The 19,412-nt window shown below is 43.8% G+C and overlaps 1 protein-coding gene across 1 annotated transcript in view; it reads right to left on the reverse strand.

Annotated features, from left to right (window-relative positions):
- Nucleotides 1–19,412, reverse strand: part of CLASP1 (cytoplasmic linker associated protein 1) — a 181,222-nt gene that overhangs the window by 159,564 nt on the left and 2,246 nt on the right. The window contains exon 2 of the mRNA XM_055717670.1: nucleotides 8,786–9,260. Within this exon, the coding sequence (XP_055573645.1) occupies nucleotides 8,786–8,980 (195 nt within the window). The 5' untranslated portion in view covers nucleotides 8,981–9,260. The remainder of the gene's footprint in view (nucleotides 1–8,785; nucleotides 9,261–19,412) is intronic.

Consider the following 19,412-nt stretch of genomic DNA (forward strand, 5'->3'; position numbering starts at 1 on the left):
TGGGAGGTAGCAGTCACTTGGAGAAAAATCAGAAACTACGTGTCTCCACTCTGTGTTCCACACCTTCCCTCCTGCATGTAATGATACAGCCACAGAGCAGACAACACATGGGATACAAATACACGAGGTTGCTTATACAAACTCACATACAGCACAGTCCAGCCATCAGAAACATGAAGCTGAGAGAACCAAGCAGCAGAACAAATCCAACTGTCCTGAGCCTCGGCTAGATTGTCACTAGTAAGATGAGCTTGGGTGGCTCATCGTAAGAGTCAGCTCACATACTAAGACAAATCCCAACCGCTACGCTGTCATCACCAGCGTCCCAAAGGCATTTACATGGGAGCTGATACACACAGGCACTTCTGACACTGGGACACTTCCCACTTACATGCTAATAAATTTTACTGGAAAACAAGTAAGAAACAAGTTTTAAGACCTTGACTGTAAACAAAGATACGGTGGATGGAACTAGACAAGCCCAAGGGCCCTTGCAACCTGAATTACTTTGTGATCCTATGAGCTGATCCTATGACAATACAGGAAATCAGTTCCAAAATGCAACTGCTGCAAAAGAAGGGCTGCCAGAGCCAGAATCACATATCTGAAACAAAAAGTATCCATGCACCAGCCTTGTTAATCTAGTGTGCTGTTCCTCCAAAAACTAACATAGGTGCACTTAAAGCTAAGATCAGTCTGGAAGATTTAAAGAAATAAAACAAAACAAAAAAAAAGTGTTTTTTACTACTATGCACCAGGTATTTCTCAGTCTTACTTTTAAGGAAGAGATCATTAAATTGTTCATCTATCATTCATATATTCTGCCCTCTCCCTATAACTTCTGCATTCTTTAACCAGTTTTAGCAAACTTCAACCTAACATGGTAGAGAAAATAGAGATCCCAAAGACATTATGCTCTTACAAATATAACAACCAAGCAAAAGAGGTTCCATTAAAAGACAGACTTCAGTGTAAGGAAAACCACAACATTAGACACCAGCAAATCCGCACAGAAAAAGCCAAAGAAACAAGACTTCATAAAACTTATCTGCTTATAAAATCACTTCATTAAAGCTAGACGTCAGAGGCAACTAGACCCCACTGCCAGTGGGATTTGTCAGTAAGTGTTTTTTCATGGTGAAGTTCAAAGGCTGAGACAAGAACAGCTTTTAAGACAACTTCAAGGAACATCCCACAAAGATGCCACAGAAGAGTGTGCATACTTTTAGCCAAGAAGCTAACAGGCTGGTGCTGGTGAGGGAACTATGTGGGCTGATGAGTATTTCTTTCAGCATCAAGGGGACAACAGAACTCCACTAAGCCATTTAGAAACTAGCAAATCAAGATGCCTGTAAACCTACCACTGCAACTAACCTCCACTTCAGGCAACAATTCCAAGTCAGGAATCACCATGTCAGGGGAAAATGAGGATTCTCCTCTACTCACCCCGTTACTTACTAAACATGATAAGAGCTGGATCGCACATGCGTATGAGCAACTGCTAATTTTAATCCAGAGAGAGGTAACAGGCACGTGATCCTCAGGCATGGCATGAGCAGTCTCTGTAATTCACTTTGGGATTTTTGAGAACCAAAACCAGTACACTTTTTAAAATATCTGTGTATATTCAAAGTGTTAGAGCAGTTTCGGGCACAGCATCATACCTGTTCTACCATACAGACAAAGCAGCGAAATTAGCTTCCCCTATCACTGTGCCTAATCCTGTATCGTATATAAACTATTCAAAACCATCACTCAAAAACCATCACAAGATCCATCCTAAAACCAAGTAGATGTCCTTATCTATCCCACTCCAAGAGTTTTCTAATGTTCACACTGCAAGCAACTTTCATCTCACATCCAGCCTAAATTTACTCACAGCCAGTTTATACCCGTTCGTTCTTGTGCTAACCTTGCCCTTTAGATCTAATAGTTCTTTCCCTTCCCTGATGTTCGCCTCTCTGATGTATTTATAGACAGCAGTCATGTTCCCTCTCAGCCTTCATACTGTAAACTAAACAAGCTAAACTTCTAGTCTCTGGTTAGGCAGGCTCTCCAGTCCCCTAAACACCATGCTAGCCCTTCCCTGCACCTGTTCCAGCTTGAATTCCTTTCTTACAGACGGGCAACTAGAACTGTACAACACATGCCACAGAAGGACCCGACAAGCACTGTACAATAGCATTAGTATGCCCTTATCCGCACAGAAATAAATCCCCAATAATCTGCCTTTTCCACCGATGCATCAGCTGTGACACTCAGCATGCAGCCAAGCAATACACCCAAGGTTTCCCGAGTGCTAGAACTGTGCTAGACCACCGAATATCCCCTTGTGAGGAGCACTGAAGCGCTGCAACTGAAACACTACACCAGCGTTAAAGGAATAACTTTATCCTCTCAATTTAGTAACCACAATGGTTCAGTCTTGTGTGTTGTTCGGACTCTCAGTCCCAGACCAGCGCCTGTTTGGCCCTACCAAAGCCAAGGCAGCTGCACTACCAAGCACCCAAGAGAAAACAGCTCTAAATAAAAAATAAAATCTTAAAAGATTTGAAAAAAACCACACACCCATGAACAACACTTCCCCTGAGCCAGTCCCAGCACTAAAATCTATGGAAACATAATATAAAATTGGCCAGAAAGTAAAATCAGGGACTCAAATCTCTATTAGCCAGAAGGATATGCAAGGGAAACGTTTAGTTTGTATCCCATTTTTCTACTCACCTCTCACCATTCACTACTGGCCACCCAGAGACAGGATACCAAGTTAGACAGACCTTGCATGTGCCACTATGGAAACAAACTTCTGTCCTATTTATTTCAACACTGAGTCTCCACTATTCACACTCCCTTGCGATTCTGCAGGTTTTCACTATTTATATTTGATTTCATAATACCTCAGTAAACAACTGAAAGATACTGCTGTCTGGTACACTCTGGTTCAAAAACTTTGTTTTATGCAACCAGTACCATATCTGCACTGTGTATAAAACCACCGGAAAGTATTACTACTCCACTACAGTTCTTCCCACCTCAGCCACCAAAGAACCCTTCCTGCTACAGCCAGTCATTATTACCTTTGAAGTGTTAAGAAAAAGCCATAGGAAAACTCTAAATGCCGACTTGCTACATTAGTTTTTTGGTTTTTTTTCCCTGTCCTGAATAAGAAGGACTGAAGCTAGTATTAAATTTGATCTAGCCCAGCTGCTACAAACCTCCTATTCGGCACTGCACCCTCTATGGCACCTCCCCATACTGCTGATAGCAAGCAGGTAAGAGCTGCTCCATAATCTGATCAAATCACCACACAGAGGAGTTAAGTGTTAGAAAGGCAGGCGCAGCTACTACAGCCAAAGAAAAGAGGACTGATCAGCTGAACTGAGCATTAATGTTCAATGCCTACAGGAAACTAGATATCCTGCCGCCAAAACTCTGGTCTTTCTTAAATTTAAGGTGGGTTTTCCTGCCTATTAGGAGCATGCCAGCATAGGAGCCTAATGCAATTCAAGTCCAATGAGTCTTTAGCCCATTCGAAAATAGCTCTTCTCCCCACAATAGGAATTGTCAGAAGCAGGTTTTGCCAACAAAGCTTTTGTAACATGGGCATAGGGCAAGGAATAGGCTCTACTCACAACTCCAGGTCCAAGATCACTCTTGCTCCATAGTTCACTTCCCATATCTTTTGGGAATCACAACTAATTTAATTCATTTTTATTAGCAATTACAGCTTCATGTAAATAGGTTTTCAGGGATGAAATTGCTAAATGAATGTATATATTCCTAATCCTCACATCCTTCCAGCATCCCAAAACTCACCAGCTAACAGCAGCTGCTTGGAAACCCCTTACAAGTCCCTTTTTTCCTTCCCCAGATGGTGAAGTCTTTTTTTTTTTTTCCCCTGTGCACTAAATACTCAACAAAACATGCTTACCAAATTATCATATCAACCCATAAGCATGCACGATAATTATTTCTTAAATCGGGATTTCTTCCACTGAATTTCAACCAAAATAAACATGGTATAGAGAACAAATGTATGCTTATAGTGAACTACCATTCATCAGCTTAAGTAACTCTAATGGATGCCACTTTAAACTAAGCCTGCACCATCTGTTCTACCCCTCAATTAGCAAAGAAAGAAAAAAAATTCAATACACAGTTTAAGAAAGCCAGCTAATTTATGTAAGTTTTATTTCTCTTCAGCTCAGTGAAGCACATTCTTGTAATACTTGATATTCAGAAACAGATCCAAATGGAAGGCTGCTTTCTCTAACACTGTTAGGAGTTTTGTTAGGGGAAATAAAAGTTTCCCTGCAATATTTCACCATCTAAAAAAAATTCTCTGTAACATCCCACCACACATTTTATTTTAAAGAGTGTGATGCCTCTCTAAGTATCAAAATTAACTAGGAACTAAACAAATCAAATCTGAAGTCCTACACACATGAACACAAACAAAGCTCACGACACAGCCCTGCAGAACACCCACCCTGGCAGACTGGGTCCACCAGTACAGAACCTTGCTTGGTCAGCCAGAAGGCCTCCACAAGTGGAAGTGGTTACAGACCCTGGTGGCTGGGGACAAGTCAGATCCTAACTCCCCTCTCACAAGCAAAGCCCAGTCCTGTGGGCTGCTGGGCACAGAGCCTCACACAGATCAAGCTGCACTGGGACAAAGGGATCATCCCATCCAAGGGTAAGATACTCTCTTTAGCAAACATAGCCTGTGCAGTGAGAGTAGTGCAGCAACCAGAAAAAATAATAATTAAAAAAATCACTACTTGCCAAAGGTCAGGAAAAAACCCCAGTTTCATTCAGTTCCTTACTGCAAACCCCCACACCCCCACCCAGTTTTACTTCAAAGGGGTTTCTCCCACCACTCTGCAATATAAGAAAACATGGAGTAAAACCCTCTTCTCAATTTGTCGGATCCTGACCTGCTCAAAGGTTCCATCACCACCAAATCTCTATGCTGAGTTCACTCTTGGGTGCTGCTAGTCAAAAATGAACCAGCAATAGCAAGGGCTACTTTCCGTGTAAACCTCAACTACAACAGCACAGAGCACACGTCACAGGGAAGAAAAAAGGTGCAGGAGACCTCATCCCTATTGCTAGATGGAGGTGATGGTACAATACTCACCTGCTGTGGAGAAGCAGGAAAGAGAAGGCCACTGCCAAACACTCTCAGTTCACCTCTAGGAATATCAGGCTGGTAGAATACCACTTTAAGATCCTGGACATATTCCTTTACACTACATCTCAAAATGAAACATCAATGGCACATGATAGTCTACATACTGAGAAAGGTACATCGGCCGCAGACCAGTCAGGAGATCCTGTGTACTTAACAGCAGCACTACTAAACACTGCCACATAGCAACTCAAAGTGAGATTGTTCACCAAGAAATTACTAACAATTTCAGCTCTCTCACCTTGCCATAGGATTGTGAAGCTGAGAGGACATGCTGAAGCTCCTGACGCTGCTGCATGTTTTGCTGCATGTCTCAAGACAGACAGCTCAGTGCAGGCCTTAGTTATTGTTCAGGGATTCAAGGATCTGCAAAATAACTCTGACTTTTTTGCTTAGCCAGGGGAAGAAATGGACTCAAGCCAAACCACCATCCTGACACGGCACAGACCAAGCAAACAAAGCGTGTGAAGAAATGGAACAGAGGCAGGATTCCTCCTTGGTCTGCAGCGTTCTCAAATACATTCCCCAGCCCAGCCTCACTAGCATACCCCACAGCTCCTAGTGCCCATGCAAACATAGGCTGCCTGCTCTAAGTAACTGAGCTCCAGAGAAGAGTAAGAGCTCTCGAGAAGACTCCATTTTTCCCACGGCACTAGTCTCAGGTCTTCCACCCACCTGAAGGCACTGCTGGGAAAACACAGGCCAGGCAATGCCTGTTGGGTGCAGTTCAAGCACGCTCCCGGCAAGCACGCATACGCAATGGCCTTGCACTGGATCTCACAGCCTTGCTTCAGGTAACAACCCACACGTTGCCTTGACTTGAAAAGCATCCTGAACTATCCAAGTGCCTCCTGCACCTAAGGCAGCTGCCCGATATGCAGCAGGAATCAGTGACCAGGTCACAAGGCCATTTGTCAGAAGACTGAGAGTGCTGAGTGCTATCAGAAGTGTTAGGTCTCACTGTTCCACACATGATGCTTTTACGACTTGGACAGCACCAAGGAAAGAGAAGCACCTCTTCCCCCTCCATCATTGCTTTTTTGGTGCATCACTTGAAAAAGAAGATCAAATTGTCTCCAGTCCTCATACTGAGGTCAAGGACTTCACGAAGTAGTGTCAGGTTAAAATAGAAACCATGTACAGGAAAACCACCCAAGCCTAAAAATGTCAAGGATGGCTGTAACATCCATAGCTCAGACTTGTAAGCCAGTGAGGGAGACAGCTTGAGCCCTCCCTGTAGAGGCACAGGAATTTCATCATCAGTTGAGGCTCCCTTTGAACCAAACTGAACTGAATTGACTCAGAGATGTCACTTCTCTTCGGCTCACTGATGTTTCCTCGGTGATAATATGTAAGCACAAATGTTGAATTAGAATAGTCCTAGACGGACAGGAGCAATGAATCAACTGAGTGCTGTCCCAACACAACGTGTCCCATTACCCACACTCAGTCTAATTCCGCGAGCACACACGTTATCACTGAAGTGTCAGGAAATTTCAGACCATGCAGATGACCTCAATCTTTGTTTTAAGCCAATACTTTTCCAAATGAAGGGAGTGAGGTGAGCAGAGCAGCAGAGTGCAAAGCTAACGGCTTTTTCAACGGTGACCGAACAAGGGCAGTTTAGCCGTCCAGATGGCTGTTCCAGGGCAGCCATGCTCGGCCTTTCACTCTCAAGGTTGTTACACTAATCCATGACCGGGGTCAGATGACACAGCCACCCTGTTCTCCCTCACGCCAGACAGATCTGAGCTTCTGAACCCCCACCCCACAAGCAGTTCAGAAGGTGACTATAACACAGAGGAAGGCACTAAAACAAGAGATTGGTACACAGTGATACACTAAACCTTGGCTGGATACTGAAGCAGACCCCACCACATTGCTAACCCCCAGATAGCCAGCTTGCCCCACTCCAAGGTTTCACGTCCTCTATTATACTTATTCACTGAAAAAACACCCTCCAGACATCTGAGATGTCTGTTATGCTTACTAGAACTTAAACACAGCAAATGCTATCTATAGAACACGCACATTAATGAACAGCCAGCTCAGCAGCATGAGTTCTGGAACAGAGTCACTGCAGTACAGAAGGGCCACCAGTTTGTTACTGCAGAATAAAAATGTGTAGTTCAACAGACAAAAGGCTGGGAAGGAGAGGGGTGGAAGAGAGAGAGAACAATTTATCCTGAAAGGAATTCTGCTAAGTGTGATGCTGGAATTGCATACTGCAAGTATGCAGTAAGTACTGCATAGATCTGCGATCCGTATCACTTCATAAAATCCATGCAAACAGCACGTTTCAAGTTTACTGTACTTGGGTTACCTTTCCACTGAGAATCACAGAAGTCTGTAGGGAAAAGGCAGTTAGCAAGAAAAGGGGGAGTAACATCATGCAATGCTCTCAGGAAATTATACATACAATGCTTGTTCATGACAACAAACTAAGACTTCATGAGCTTCACCAGAATGGACCTTTTACTGAAATGATACTGGCTTTGGTGGTTTGTTGGTTTGGGGGGGGTGGGGGGTGGGGGGTGGGGGGTGTTCTTTTGTTCCTACTTGCCAAATCGCTTCTACCTCAGCTGCTTGCTGACAAAAATTAAGAGGAAGAAACGCAGCTGTGCAGAACACATTGACAAATACACTGCAATCTCACAACCATTTCTCAGCAAAAATTTCTGTTAAAAATAGTTTAAATTAATCCGAGGATGCTGAGCTTCAGAGCACTTGCAACCTACACTGCTAGTCTCTCCACTTCTACAGGAAAGAATTCCATTACGACACTCAGTTAATTATCTGGAGGCTCAGCTCTATAGGAACTTGAGCGCTCAGACTTTTCTGGACTTAGCAGAAAGGAACAAAGTTTCCTATTAGGTCCCATACAACAGCTTAAGTACCCTATTAGACTTGTCAGAGTGCCTCATGAAGGGACCAGGAGGAGTTTTCCAAGCCACAGCTGAGAACCCCTCCCCACTCCCACAGCACATGCGAGTGGTAGGACTTCCTCACTAAGACCTGTAGAAAGATGAAGCAACATAAAGGGAGTAACAAGGCAGCGCAGCTCTATGTCCTACCAACTCACTGCAACATTGTCAAATTCAACAGAACATGCATGCATACACACACATACACACGACCTTTTGTGAGCTAAGTACAGTAGATCAACTGTAATTAAGTTGCCCCCAGAAAATAGGAAAAAAAAATCTAGCAAGATTTAATGACAGTGAAAAATCCTGCTGGTTATATATACTTTTTGCAGTTTCACTTTTTTAATATAGCAGGAAATCAACGTTGCTAACTACTGGAATGATCAAAGCATGCCACCAGCTAACAATGTACACAAAGAAACCAGGGTAACACCAAATTTAAATCCATTTATCAAAACCTCATTTACTGAATTTTTACTGCCTTGAGTCCTCAATATCGTGTTGGCTACCAACTACCAAGAAATGGGACAAGAATGGTTCATTCAGCATAATTATCAGCTTACAGAACAGTATATTAGAAAGTCTGCTATACAACTTTCACTTAGATCAAGTGGCACTTGACACTGAAACTTCGGAGTGTAATCACATTCCATTTGACAAGTCTTACCTTGTAATTGCTGGAATTTACCCAAGAAGTGGCCAGTCCATCAACCATTTTATCCAGCATAGTCTGATCATGTTCAAGATCAGCTGACTTCTGTTTATCTGAGAAGTAATCTATCAATTCCTGGCCAACTTGAAGTCTCTTTCCAACATCCTTCTGCAACACCTGGGCTAGGCAGTACTCCATACTGGGCTCCATAGTGTCTTAGAAATACAGCACCAGCAAGAAAGCTAGAGGGCAGTAGGTCCAAAAAATCCCTTTATAAACGTACGCAGGAGGTCGCCTCTTTGTTCGATGAAGGTTACTGAGGGTCTGGGTTTCAAAGATGCAATTCTGAGTATGGCAACAATGCACCATGTGTGTGTGAACAGCAGCTGGCAGGATATTAAAAGTCCAATTTAAATAACTAGTAATAGATGAAGCAACAAGCAGTGCTGTACTGTTGAGTCTGCAATAATTCCCAATTCAGCAGTCCATTCTGAAAGAAATGAAAAAGAACAGTATTAGAGGTTAAATTAAGACTGGAGCAAAAAAAGATTGAAAGCATGTCACAAAATAGGTTATTCATATACAGCTGCAAAGCTGTGATAAGCTGGATATGAGCAGCATTGTTCTATTTTAAGGAATCAGACAAGGTAGGTCAGGACAAAAATCTTTGGTTATTCTTCACAACAGCAGTTACCCATCAGTTCCCTACAAGTTTTAGTGACAGACAGTAAACTAGGCGCTTAAGGAATAGCTGATTAGTAATCAATATTATTGCAACTGCCACCATCACCACCCACCCAAAAAGGTAGAGACAAAATCCTTAAGCAGGTCACCAGGAAATGCATCTGCTTTAAGAAGTGAAAGCAGGAAGAGGCCTGGATCCTGTTTTGACTGTTGGTCTTCAACAATCAATGGCATCAGCTGGCCAGCAAGATAGAGCACAACACTAGGCTCCAGGAAATGTAAAATGAGCAATTTTCATAAACTAGGTGCTCAAGCTGTTTCCAGGCTGAATTCTGTTACATCGCAACTACACATGTCCAGGAAACAGCACTGGCACAGTCTAGATGCAGTTCAACCAAGAGCGCCCATGGTGTCCTGAAAACCAAGGCCATACATAAGAAAGGCTGGACCAAACTTTCCTGCCATTCAGAGGAACAGCGTCACCTCTGAAGTAAGTTTTTGGCTTATGTGTAAAAAAGCGTCTATATGGCTGGGATTTGTTACATTCTTCAACTCTAGAAACTCTCCTGTCTGAAGATTTCATTAGGAACCTAGCTGCAGCTTTTTTTTTTTTTCCTGGTCCCTCCATCTGCCATTAAACATATCCCTCCAAGCAACCAGGGAACAGACCCTGGGCCTGTCCCTCCAGCCTCCCACAGACCAGGGCTCCCAACACCCCCGTTCTGCATCCTGAAGCACTCCCTCATCACCAGTTAGCTGTTTCAGGAGGCAGTGATAAAAATCCACAGTGGGTTTTTTTTGTTGTTTCCTGTCTAATAATACCCAAAGCTAGAAATCTGCCCTACTTTTTCCGCCAGCACGAGGAAAGCAGGTCAAGCTCAGAGCAAGGGAAGAGGCTGTGGAGCAGACACCTGGCTCAGTAAACAGCTGGGAGAAAGCTGGAGGCACAAGTTCACTAATTGGAGTCACTGTGGCAGCAAATCCACATACCTTGTGTTAGAGCAAATAAGGCCTCCACAGAAGTCTTAATAAAACAAAGTGGACCTGACAGCAGACGAGATGCACACAAGAACCCTAACCTGGAAACAAAAGCACACCTCACACGACAGACTACTTCAGTTCATTATCTCACCTCCATCCTCCTTGGACAGACTTAAAAACTGCCACATCTTAACACCACCAAGCACAGCATCGAGATGCAGCACAGAGGCTTGTGGTCTCGAGATTCCCTAACCCTACAAGTGTTGGCAGACATGCCCCAGCTGCCCACACAGGCTGCTCTGCTTATTCATCAGGCAGGATGTGTCACCTACGGAGAGCAGGTCCCTCCGTTCCAGGCAGCCAGTTCAAATCCCCACTGGCTGACAGCAATCAAAACTGGTTCTGTACATCCAGGGACTCACCTCTGCCAACTGCCTGGCAAATCTTACCATCAGCCTGAAGGGATTGTTTGTGTTTGTAGACTAAACTCCCTCCTCACCAGCAAAACCTAACCCCCACAGCAGCAAGGAAGCATGAGCTGCAACTGCCCACACGGCACCTCAGGCTTTAAGTTAATGCCATGACAGCTTATTGCTTGTGACCATTACCCCAAACTGAACCACCTAAAGAACATACCAAAGTCTCACCATTTTGCTTCAAGTCACTTCAAGAGCGATTTGACTTCAAATTCTAGAATTGTCAATACTCCAACTGATACTCTTAGAACACCTTTTTTCTTTCTAAGAGACATTGGTTTGAAACTAGAAGAAAGCCACGCCTTTTCTCATTGCTGAAGCTAGTTTCTCACTCATTTCAGCTTAGCACCAACTCCAAAAGCAGTGCTCTGAGCTTTCGCATCCTCAACCAAAACGGTTAATGACACGGCTCCAACTACCCATGGCAGCACAGGCAAAAGAAGGGGGTGGCTTCAAGCAATCATAAAAGCACAGCAGAAGTTTTCCTCCAAGTCTTCCTGTCTGTACCTTTGAATATTGGCCCCTGCCCTGCCCTCTAGCATGGGCTGGTCTTGCTCCTTGCTGCAGGCACTCCAGCTATGCGAGACAGTATTACATACAGGAGGTTCTAAGCATCTAACAGAAGGGTTTTCACACAGCAAGGCAGCACGTCACCGCATACCTCTCCAGTGGAGCACTACTGGAGAAGGGGCAGGTAAGAGATACTCAGCAGCTACCACGCTCTAGCTGAAACCTTTCAAGTTAGCTGGGTGGTTTGCTTCTGGACTCCAGAAGCTGCACACATGTTCAAAAGGAGACACTTCTGTTGGACTAGATAGAACACTGTGAAGAAGTCCCCTAATTGCTTTCAAAATGGAAATGTGGAACTTGCTTAAACTTGAAAATTCAGATTACAGGAGGGTGTGAATGACTTAAATTACCACAGAATAGCCATTTTTTATTAACTCCACACATAAACAAGTCCCAACACATCCAAGAAACCATTAGCTGGCCATGCTGCCACGAGAAAGGAACATTCAAAGTTTCAAGTCTTTCTTCTATGTGGTTTTCATTTAAAAGTTTGTAAGCCTCTGCCTACAGGCACAGAAACAATCTTTTAAGCAAACTGATATAAACAAATTTCTCTCAGACTTCCTCATTTTTTAAACATGTAAAGTAAGGCATAGGATAAAAATTATGGTGCACTATAGAAGAACAGATTTATGCCATAACCTTGAGGACTGTAGTCTAAAGAAGATCCACTATACATTATGGCACCAGGGGAGAAGAGCCAGAAATACCTTTGAAACCTGGGGAAAACAGTAACAGAAAGCCAAGAGGAATGGCTCAAGCTGGCTTGCATCTACCAGGCAACAGGTGTTTAAGCTGCACTTTTTTTAACCAAGAAAAAAAAAAGCTTTTCTGCACATGTTAGGAAGTCTGTTGACTCCCCCTCTTCCTCACAAGAGGAAGTGGAAAAAACACCACCTGAGAAAACCAAGACCCAAGCTGACAAAAAATGAACCTCCCAGGCAATGAAGCATATGGCTTCTACATCCCACCAAGTTTGAAATCAACAGGACAGATGCTCCCCACATAACAAGCTTTGGTAATCACAAAGCCACAGTTTCACCCCAGCGGTTCACTTCTGTTTCTGCAGAATTTAAATGCCATAGTTTTCAGTAGCCGATGTTACAAACAATTTAGGACTGGGATTTTGAGTACCACCTCTTCCCACAGGCGCAGAGTCAGGCAGAAGTCAAGACATCTCAGTGGCACAGTTCCTGTACGAAGAGCTCCTCCAGGTTTTGAGGATTGTGCATATAGGCTCCAAAAGAAGGTTCTTCTCCAATCCTCCTACTAGGCTTGCAGTTTGCACTACGGGAGACAGGCTAGGCTACATCTGGCATAACGTCAACACATCAACAAGAGAAAAAAAACGTTCTCCTCACCATCCCAACTCTGTCACTGCAAAAATAAAGCTCCCCCTTTCACTAATAAGCCATCAAAACTATGTGCTTAGTCAAAGCCTCTGCCAGTAATGCCTAAATTTTCTATCAAAAGCTATCCAGCAGAAAGCCACCAGAGGTTTGTATTTAGTGCCAGCTTGGAGCTCAAAATGATGAATTTAAAGGAGAAAAATGACAAAGACTGAACAGACCGAAGTTACTCAGCCTAGATACTACCACTGTAGCATTATAGAAGCTGGTACAATTCACAGCAAAGCAACTGGCTCAGCACGTAGAATAAGTCAAACCAAACAGTAAAAAGGAAATACTTGTTGCCTAAGGTGCTGTGGCAATATTAAGCTGGGTACACAAGCCAGTGAACTTTTTTCAGTGCTTAGGAGAACCCCACTGACCCCCGACTAAGCTGAACTGCATTATTTGCAATTCTCAAGTTATCTTATGATAACTGTACAGGAAATCTTACATCTTACTCTTGCAATGAGGAAGGAAACCTGGAGCACGTAAAGAATGCAATATTACTCTCCTGGGGGCTTGTCTATACTTGGGAGCTCTTCCAACATAGCTATTCAACTTTAAAAATTACACTCCACTCTTCTCCTGTAGTCATCTGGTTATCGTCTTTTTTTATGTTGTTAACAAACCAGTGCAGTCCGCAACCTCCCTAGTCAACTGCTCCAACACAGCTAACTCAAGGCACAAGGCTGGCACAGAGACAAAATACTGCTGCCACTCACAATCACTGTAGACAAGAGCCAGTACACTCAATAACCAGGCCTTTCCAGTCACCTTCCAGAAAGTATCTCTGTACCTACTTCCAGCCAGTAACCTTAACTTGTAAACGTAACAATTCCTTTCTTGGGGTCTTTTTTTTTTTTTTTTTTTTTTTTTTTTTTACATGGTTAGATGTAGCCCAGCAGTTGTAGAAATAACACAGCACACAGTTGTACCAACAAGCCTCCTTCTTCACAAGTCTCAGGACCTAGCTGCATACAAATGCCAGTTTAAAATTAGTTCAAGGTACATCAGACAGACATTTCTTTGAACCTTGCTTGTCCGTAACAAAGAACTCAACTCCTCCTTCAGATTTCCAGCATAGTCAAACACAGCAACTTTTCAAGTAGAAAAGCTACCAGGCATCAACCTGCAGTAATTCACTGGTACTGGAAGGTGGGCAGGGTAAATAGCTATTGGGTTTGCCAGCCAAGGCCCCTTGGGCAAGAAGTTCAGAGCAATCAGAATAGCACCCAGAAATCGCATACTGCAAAGACAAAATGGAGATCTCAACAGCAAGGCAGTGTCAAACTGCAGCTCTGCACAAAGGATGGAAACTCGCAGCCCTCTCTCCACTCTATTTTTGCTTCAGCCAGTACCAGCTATCCCCAGCCTGGAGGGGATTTGGTGTCAGGCCTTTACAAAGTATGGCACTCACTAAGCACTCAGTCAAACCAACTCTTTGCTCGATGCTGAAGTAGCAGTGCACAAGGCAGCTGCACTGACAGTCTCTAAGCTCTAAGTGTTCTCCGTTGTTCAAACCCTCTGAGAGTATGAGGTGGCAAGTAAAACACCATGCCCTACTTGAAGAAAGCAGCCTTTTTCTGGAACCAAAGGCAGTTCACAAGAAACACCCACCCAGCAACTGACAGGAGGGTCTTACTTTCCTTCACCTGTCTCAGTAAGTAGGCAATGTGTCTTTTAGTGCCTGGAAACATTGCACAATCACTGTGAGTGTTTTAAGTCAGTAATTACCTCCGCCTTGTAGTTGAGCCTCCCCCAGTCCGAAGATGGTATCTCAGATTTCCAGCCTGACAACTGATGCTCACCACATTAGCTGAGGGGACTGCCCCACGCTCGCCTCAGCCTACTGACCACACTTCACGCAGACTCCTTCCACGTACACCCCCTATACAGTAACTTTAGCTGTCTTCAGACAGAACAGCCACTGCTCTACTAGTACTCACCAGTACAGCCTTGCTGATAAGCAAACTGCTGCCCATGTGGATGCAGCTCCCTTGCTGGATGCTGCTATGAGGACCTCAACAGAGGGTTTGTTCCTCCTGCCACAGCACCAGCCACGCTAAGGAAGTGTTTGCAAAACTCACTGCTGTTGTGGGCAGGCCACCCTCAGAAGAACCACGGCTGGCTGAAGGCTTGCTAGGACTCTGCTAAGTATCAGCTGTTCTTCAAACTTGCTTGGTGTTTAAGGGGTTCGTGTTTAAAGTACAGACTGTAACCAACCCACACCACAGCACAACTTCAATGTCATGAGGAAAACTGATTTCTAGATTTCTAGAAATCTAGAAAAAAAAAAGGCAGATTTCTAGAACAAAGACGGCTGAAACATTTCCAGGGCTTAAGCTAACTAAGGTTTTCTAGCCCCCCCACACAATCCTTCTAGGACAGATGCTAGCTGTTAAAAGTTGCATTACCCTACCCTGGGTAAGATGAGAGATAAGCCTCAGATAACAGGAATTCTTATGCCTCCGCTAAAGGTTTGCATTACTGCCTCGGTAACTGAACACCTCACATAGAGATACCAATTTCAGAAAGGCATCAATCTTCCAAAAATCTCCACAGTAATGAAGCTATAGCAAATCAAGACAACTTGCAGGTCACCTCAATGTGACCCCAACACCCTACACTAATGGAACCACTTTGCAGAGTGGGAGTAACCCTTCAAGAGCAGGGCAGAAAATTAGATGAGCTTTAACATCCTTTGTTTTCCTAACACAGCCCCTCTCTGAAATTAGTTTGGTTTTAACTTTGTCTGAGACCAAGGACAAGTCTAGAATGAACTTTCAAGGTCTCTTTCCTTTTTAACAGTTTGAGCACCAAGATGTACATCAAAATCCTATGTTATGACATCCCAGTTCATGGTTCCAAGGTATACACTGCAAGGAATTTATTAGGGGCCTACTGGATCATGGGGGTGGGCATGCAGGCAGAACTATCCTCATAACACCTTCCACTGTGAATAGTACCTGAGTTGTGGGTTTCTGTGTACAAAAACATCCTTCTCTCCCTCATTCTGGAGATCTAACCTTACCTTAAGAGCACAGCCTGCAGACTCCACCTCTGACACCTGTGGGACCCTGGCCAACAAACCACACAGCACTGGTTCTCTCTGACTTCCAGCTCTGCAAGGTATCAGAGCCAAGGGTGTGCAAGGTCCCTCAAGGGGCTGCAGTGATGCATCCTAGAAGGACAGAGGTGGCATCCAGCCCCCTTCCTACTGCAACTATGAGTGCAGGGCAAAACTTTCCAGAGTCACAAGGGCCCTAACACTCTCCTCCACAATCCAGCATCAATACTGGATCATCTGGAAAAACGTGGGGAAAAAAGGAAAAGAAGAAACCTTCACCTGTAGCTTCATGTGGGTAAAATACTTCGCAAGGTTTGGAAGTAGAACACTACTGATAGAGCAGAGTGGCCCATCACTTGCCAGGTTGCTAGCAGGACAAATGGCTTCACAACACACATCTGAATCTTGTAACCTCTATTTGTATCGCAATAGATTAAGTCTCTTAGGCTAAGATTACTGATTTAGCCGGTCCTGAAGATGGAAAGCATCTCTTAATGTACAAAAGCTGAGGAAAAATGTTGGGAAAATACACAATAATCTCCTATTTTACAGGCAGAAATAGGGTAGAAATTCAGTACCTTTCCCAGAGCCACTGCAAAGCAAGTCTCCAGCGGCAATGGGAACTGAGGATGAGAACACCTTGGGGAAAGAAAAAACCTATACCACCACATGCTGGTACAAGATCAGGATAATCTAGTTTTTCAAGAGATCAGTGGGTTTGATATAACTCAACAAATGCTCCAGGACCTCATTATCCTTACTGATGTATAACTGCCTAGTGACACAGAAGAAGTAGGTAAGGTTTTGTGTACATGTCCAAGCCAGAACTACCCTGGAAGGAAGTAACTGAGAGACAAGTGCTAGCAGTAAAATGACAGATTGGAATGGAAAAATAATACACAAGATCATACTTTGGGTACAGGCCCTCAAGAGACACAAGCACCTTTCAGTCTGATTTCTTCCCTCTGCATCTCACACCATATTCTCAAAACATACATGTTTATTTTAGACCACATTAACAAAACGTGTGTGATATGGGAGTAACAAAAGATAAAAATCCTACTCCATGCAGTCTACACCTCAAGTAAGTTCACTCACAGAAGAATCTCAGACAGGCAAGTAGATACTACAGCCACAAACAAAAGCACCTCCAATTCAAAGAAAATTTCTTACATGCATACTTGTGACAAGTCATGCCAAGATGCTGCCGATATGAAAACCAGACACCCCAAATTGAACAAGACATGACCTCAGTCTGTTATAGGCTCCTACCTGGCTGTGGGAATCAACAGGAGCATTTTGCAAGTTAATAGTTTTGGAAAAAGTTTATTTTCTTCATCTCTTTTCAGGCTTCCCAGCTTATGTCCATCTCTTCCCTCCGTGACTCTAAACACAAACTTGTCTGCATGACAGAATAGGGCTCTTTGCCTACCCCTGTTCTCCAGGGCTGCCAGCCCTCATGGTAACTGTTAGCCAAGGACAGGAGAACTCTCGGCAGCAGCTGTATTTCAACTGCTGACAGAGGTCAGCAGAAACCAGCAGCTAGGATCAGTTCAGCTCCAGTGAGGGGAAAGAGGCTTACTCTCTACACTCAGGCATCAGATTCTGTTCAGCCTGGTATTTACAATCACACATAAGCGGATGGCCAAAGATATCCCCCAACACAGGCAGCAAGGGATCATGGAAAGCCACCACTGCACTCAAGATTCATAAAACAGTAGGTGGAAGGAGCAGAGGAGGAACAGCAGAACAGGGTTTTGTTTGACAATACCATGAATTGGGCTGAACTCTAGCAGCAGTTAAGAGACTGCTGGGCTAAGAACCACCTGCAATGTAACAGGCAGACACATACCTGTGATTCCTCCCTTCTGCTCAGCATCACTTTGAAACACAGGTCAGAATCCGACTCCATTTTGATCAGATCTTTGCCTCAGTAAATCATTGTTGGTTCGATTTTGCTTTATGAAGTATCTTGGAATCTAAAGCATCTACAAGCAAAGTGTAAAGACGGGCCCAGCTTAAACCCAAAAGACAGAAACGCTGCACCAGGGACTGGCCTGCTTAGGCTGTTTAGCCTAATTCTGCTGGCAGAGGAAACAAATTGGAGACTTTTAAATCTGCCTAGTAACTTCCAATAAAGTAACAATAATGATGCTATTCTAACAATTAATTTTGGTGTTTCTACTTGGCATACTGTTTCTAGACGTGGAATGGACATCTCCCTCCTTGTGAAGCCAAACATGCCAAGATTTCATTGACAGATCAGGAAACCAGACGAACTCAAACACTAACCATGAATTGAGATCAAATCTTTCAGAGAGCACCTGCAGTCTCTCAGACCACAAAACCCACTTCTTGCCCTCCTATAACTTGAACAGTTACAACTCTATCCAGATCGTTCGGGGTTTGGTTTTCTTGTGTGTGTGCAAGAGTGCTAGTGCTGCCAAAGAGAGGAGAAAGTGATCTCTTATGATCTCTTTATGACAGCCATACACTAGTGCAGTCCAGAATACCAAGGAACTTGCACATGTTTAGCTCTTCAGAATCCTGCTGTGCAAAGTTCTTAACTAGCTCACATCAGGCTTTCAGGCAGCTTTGAGGACTGATAACAGGTTGGTCCAATACACAATATCCAAAACACTGAGTGAGCCCTAAAGAAACACACAATACAAACTTCAGCACTGTATGGGTTGGTGAAAACGAAGAAACTGAGCAAAGAGCAGCATGAAGTGTACACCATTAAACAGCAGGGTAAAAGCTAAGGCTATTCTGCACAAGACTGCCACAAACATCAATCCTTCATTGAGGAAAGAAGTGAACCTCTTCCTTCACAGTCAGACTGCTTTAAATTTACTGGTCAGTCTGAAGAAATTAACAGACAAAACCAGTCTATTTTCTTCACTCAGATGAAAGCTTTATACAATTGCTAGTATTCTTTTTAATACACTGGCAAGTGCTGCTTAAAGGTGGGCTGGCACTGTCAGAATCCAGGAAGAAGCTTCAATGACAACTGCCAGCCAAGGAGGCATTAGCAGCAGCAAGCCCAATCCAGAGGCATGCCAACAAGATTTCCAGCCCTAGCCTAGGCAAGGCCCAAGATAATGAGAGACTCAGAGTGACACATGAGCTTGATCCAAAGTCATCTGAGGCTAGAAGGGTATCCGTAATGGCAGTCCACAAGCTTCAAAGCCACATCACTCTCACAAAAATCTGCATGTATGTTGAAATGCGGAGAGGTACACGCAGGGGAGGTCATTACTTTAGCCATCTCAACATTTCATGTCCAGCCTCTTTTGCACTTCTTAGGCATGACCTGTCCCTAACAGAAAGCTTGTTGAGGGCAAGATCTAGCTCCTCATGTTGCAAATCATTACAAAAGTGGCCAGACTTGCTAACAGCCTGCATCAAATTGCCTGATGGATAGGGAAGGATTGACTAACGTATGGGAGAAAGTGATAAATCATTTCAGTTTG

Source organism: Falco cherrug, chromosome 8 (assembly GCF_023634085.1).
Source record: "Falco cherrug isolate bFalChe1 chromosome 8, bFalChe1.pri, whole genome shotgun sequence".
NCBI classification, from domain to species: Eukaryota; Metazoa; Chordata; class Aves; order Falconiformes; family Falconidae; genus Falco; species Falco cherrug.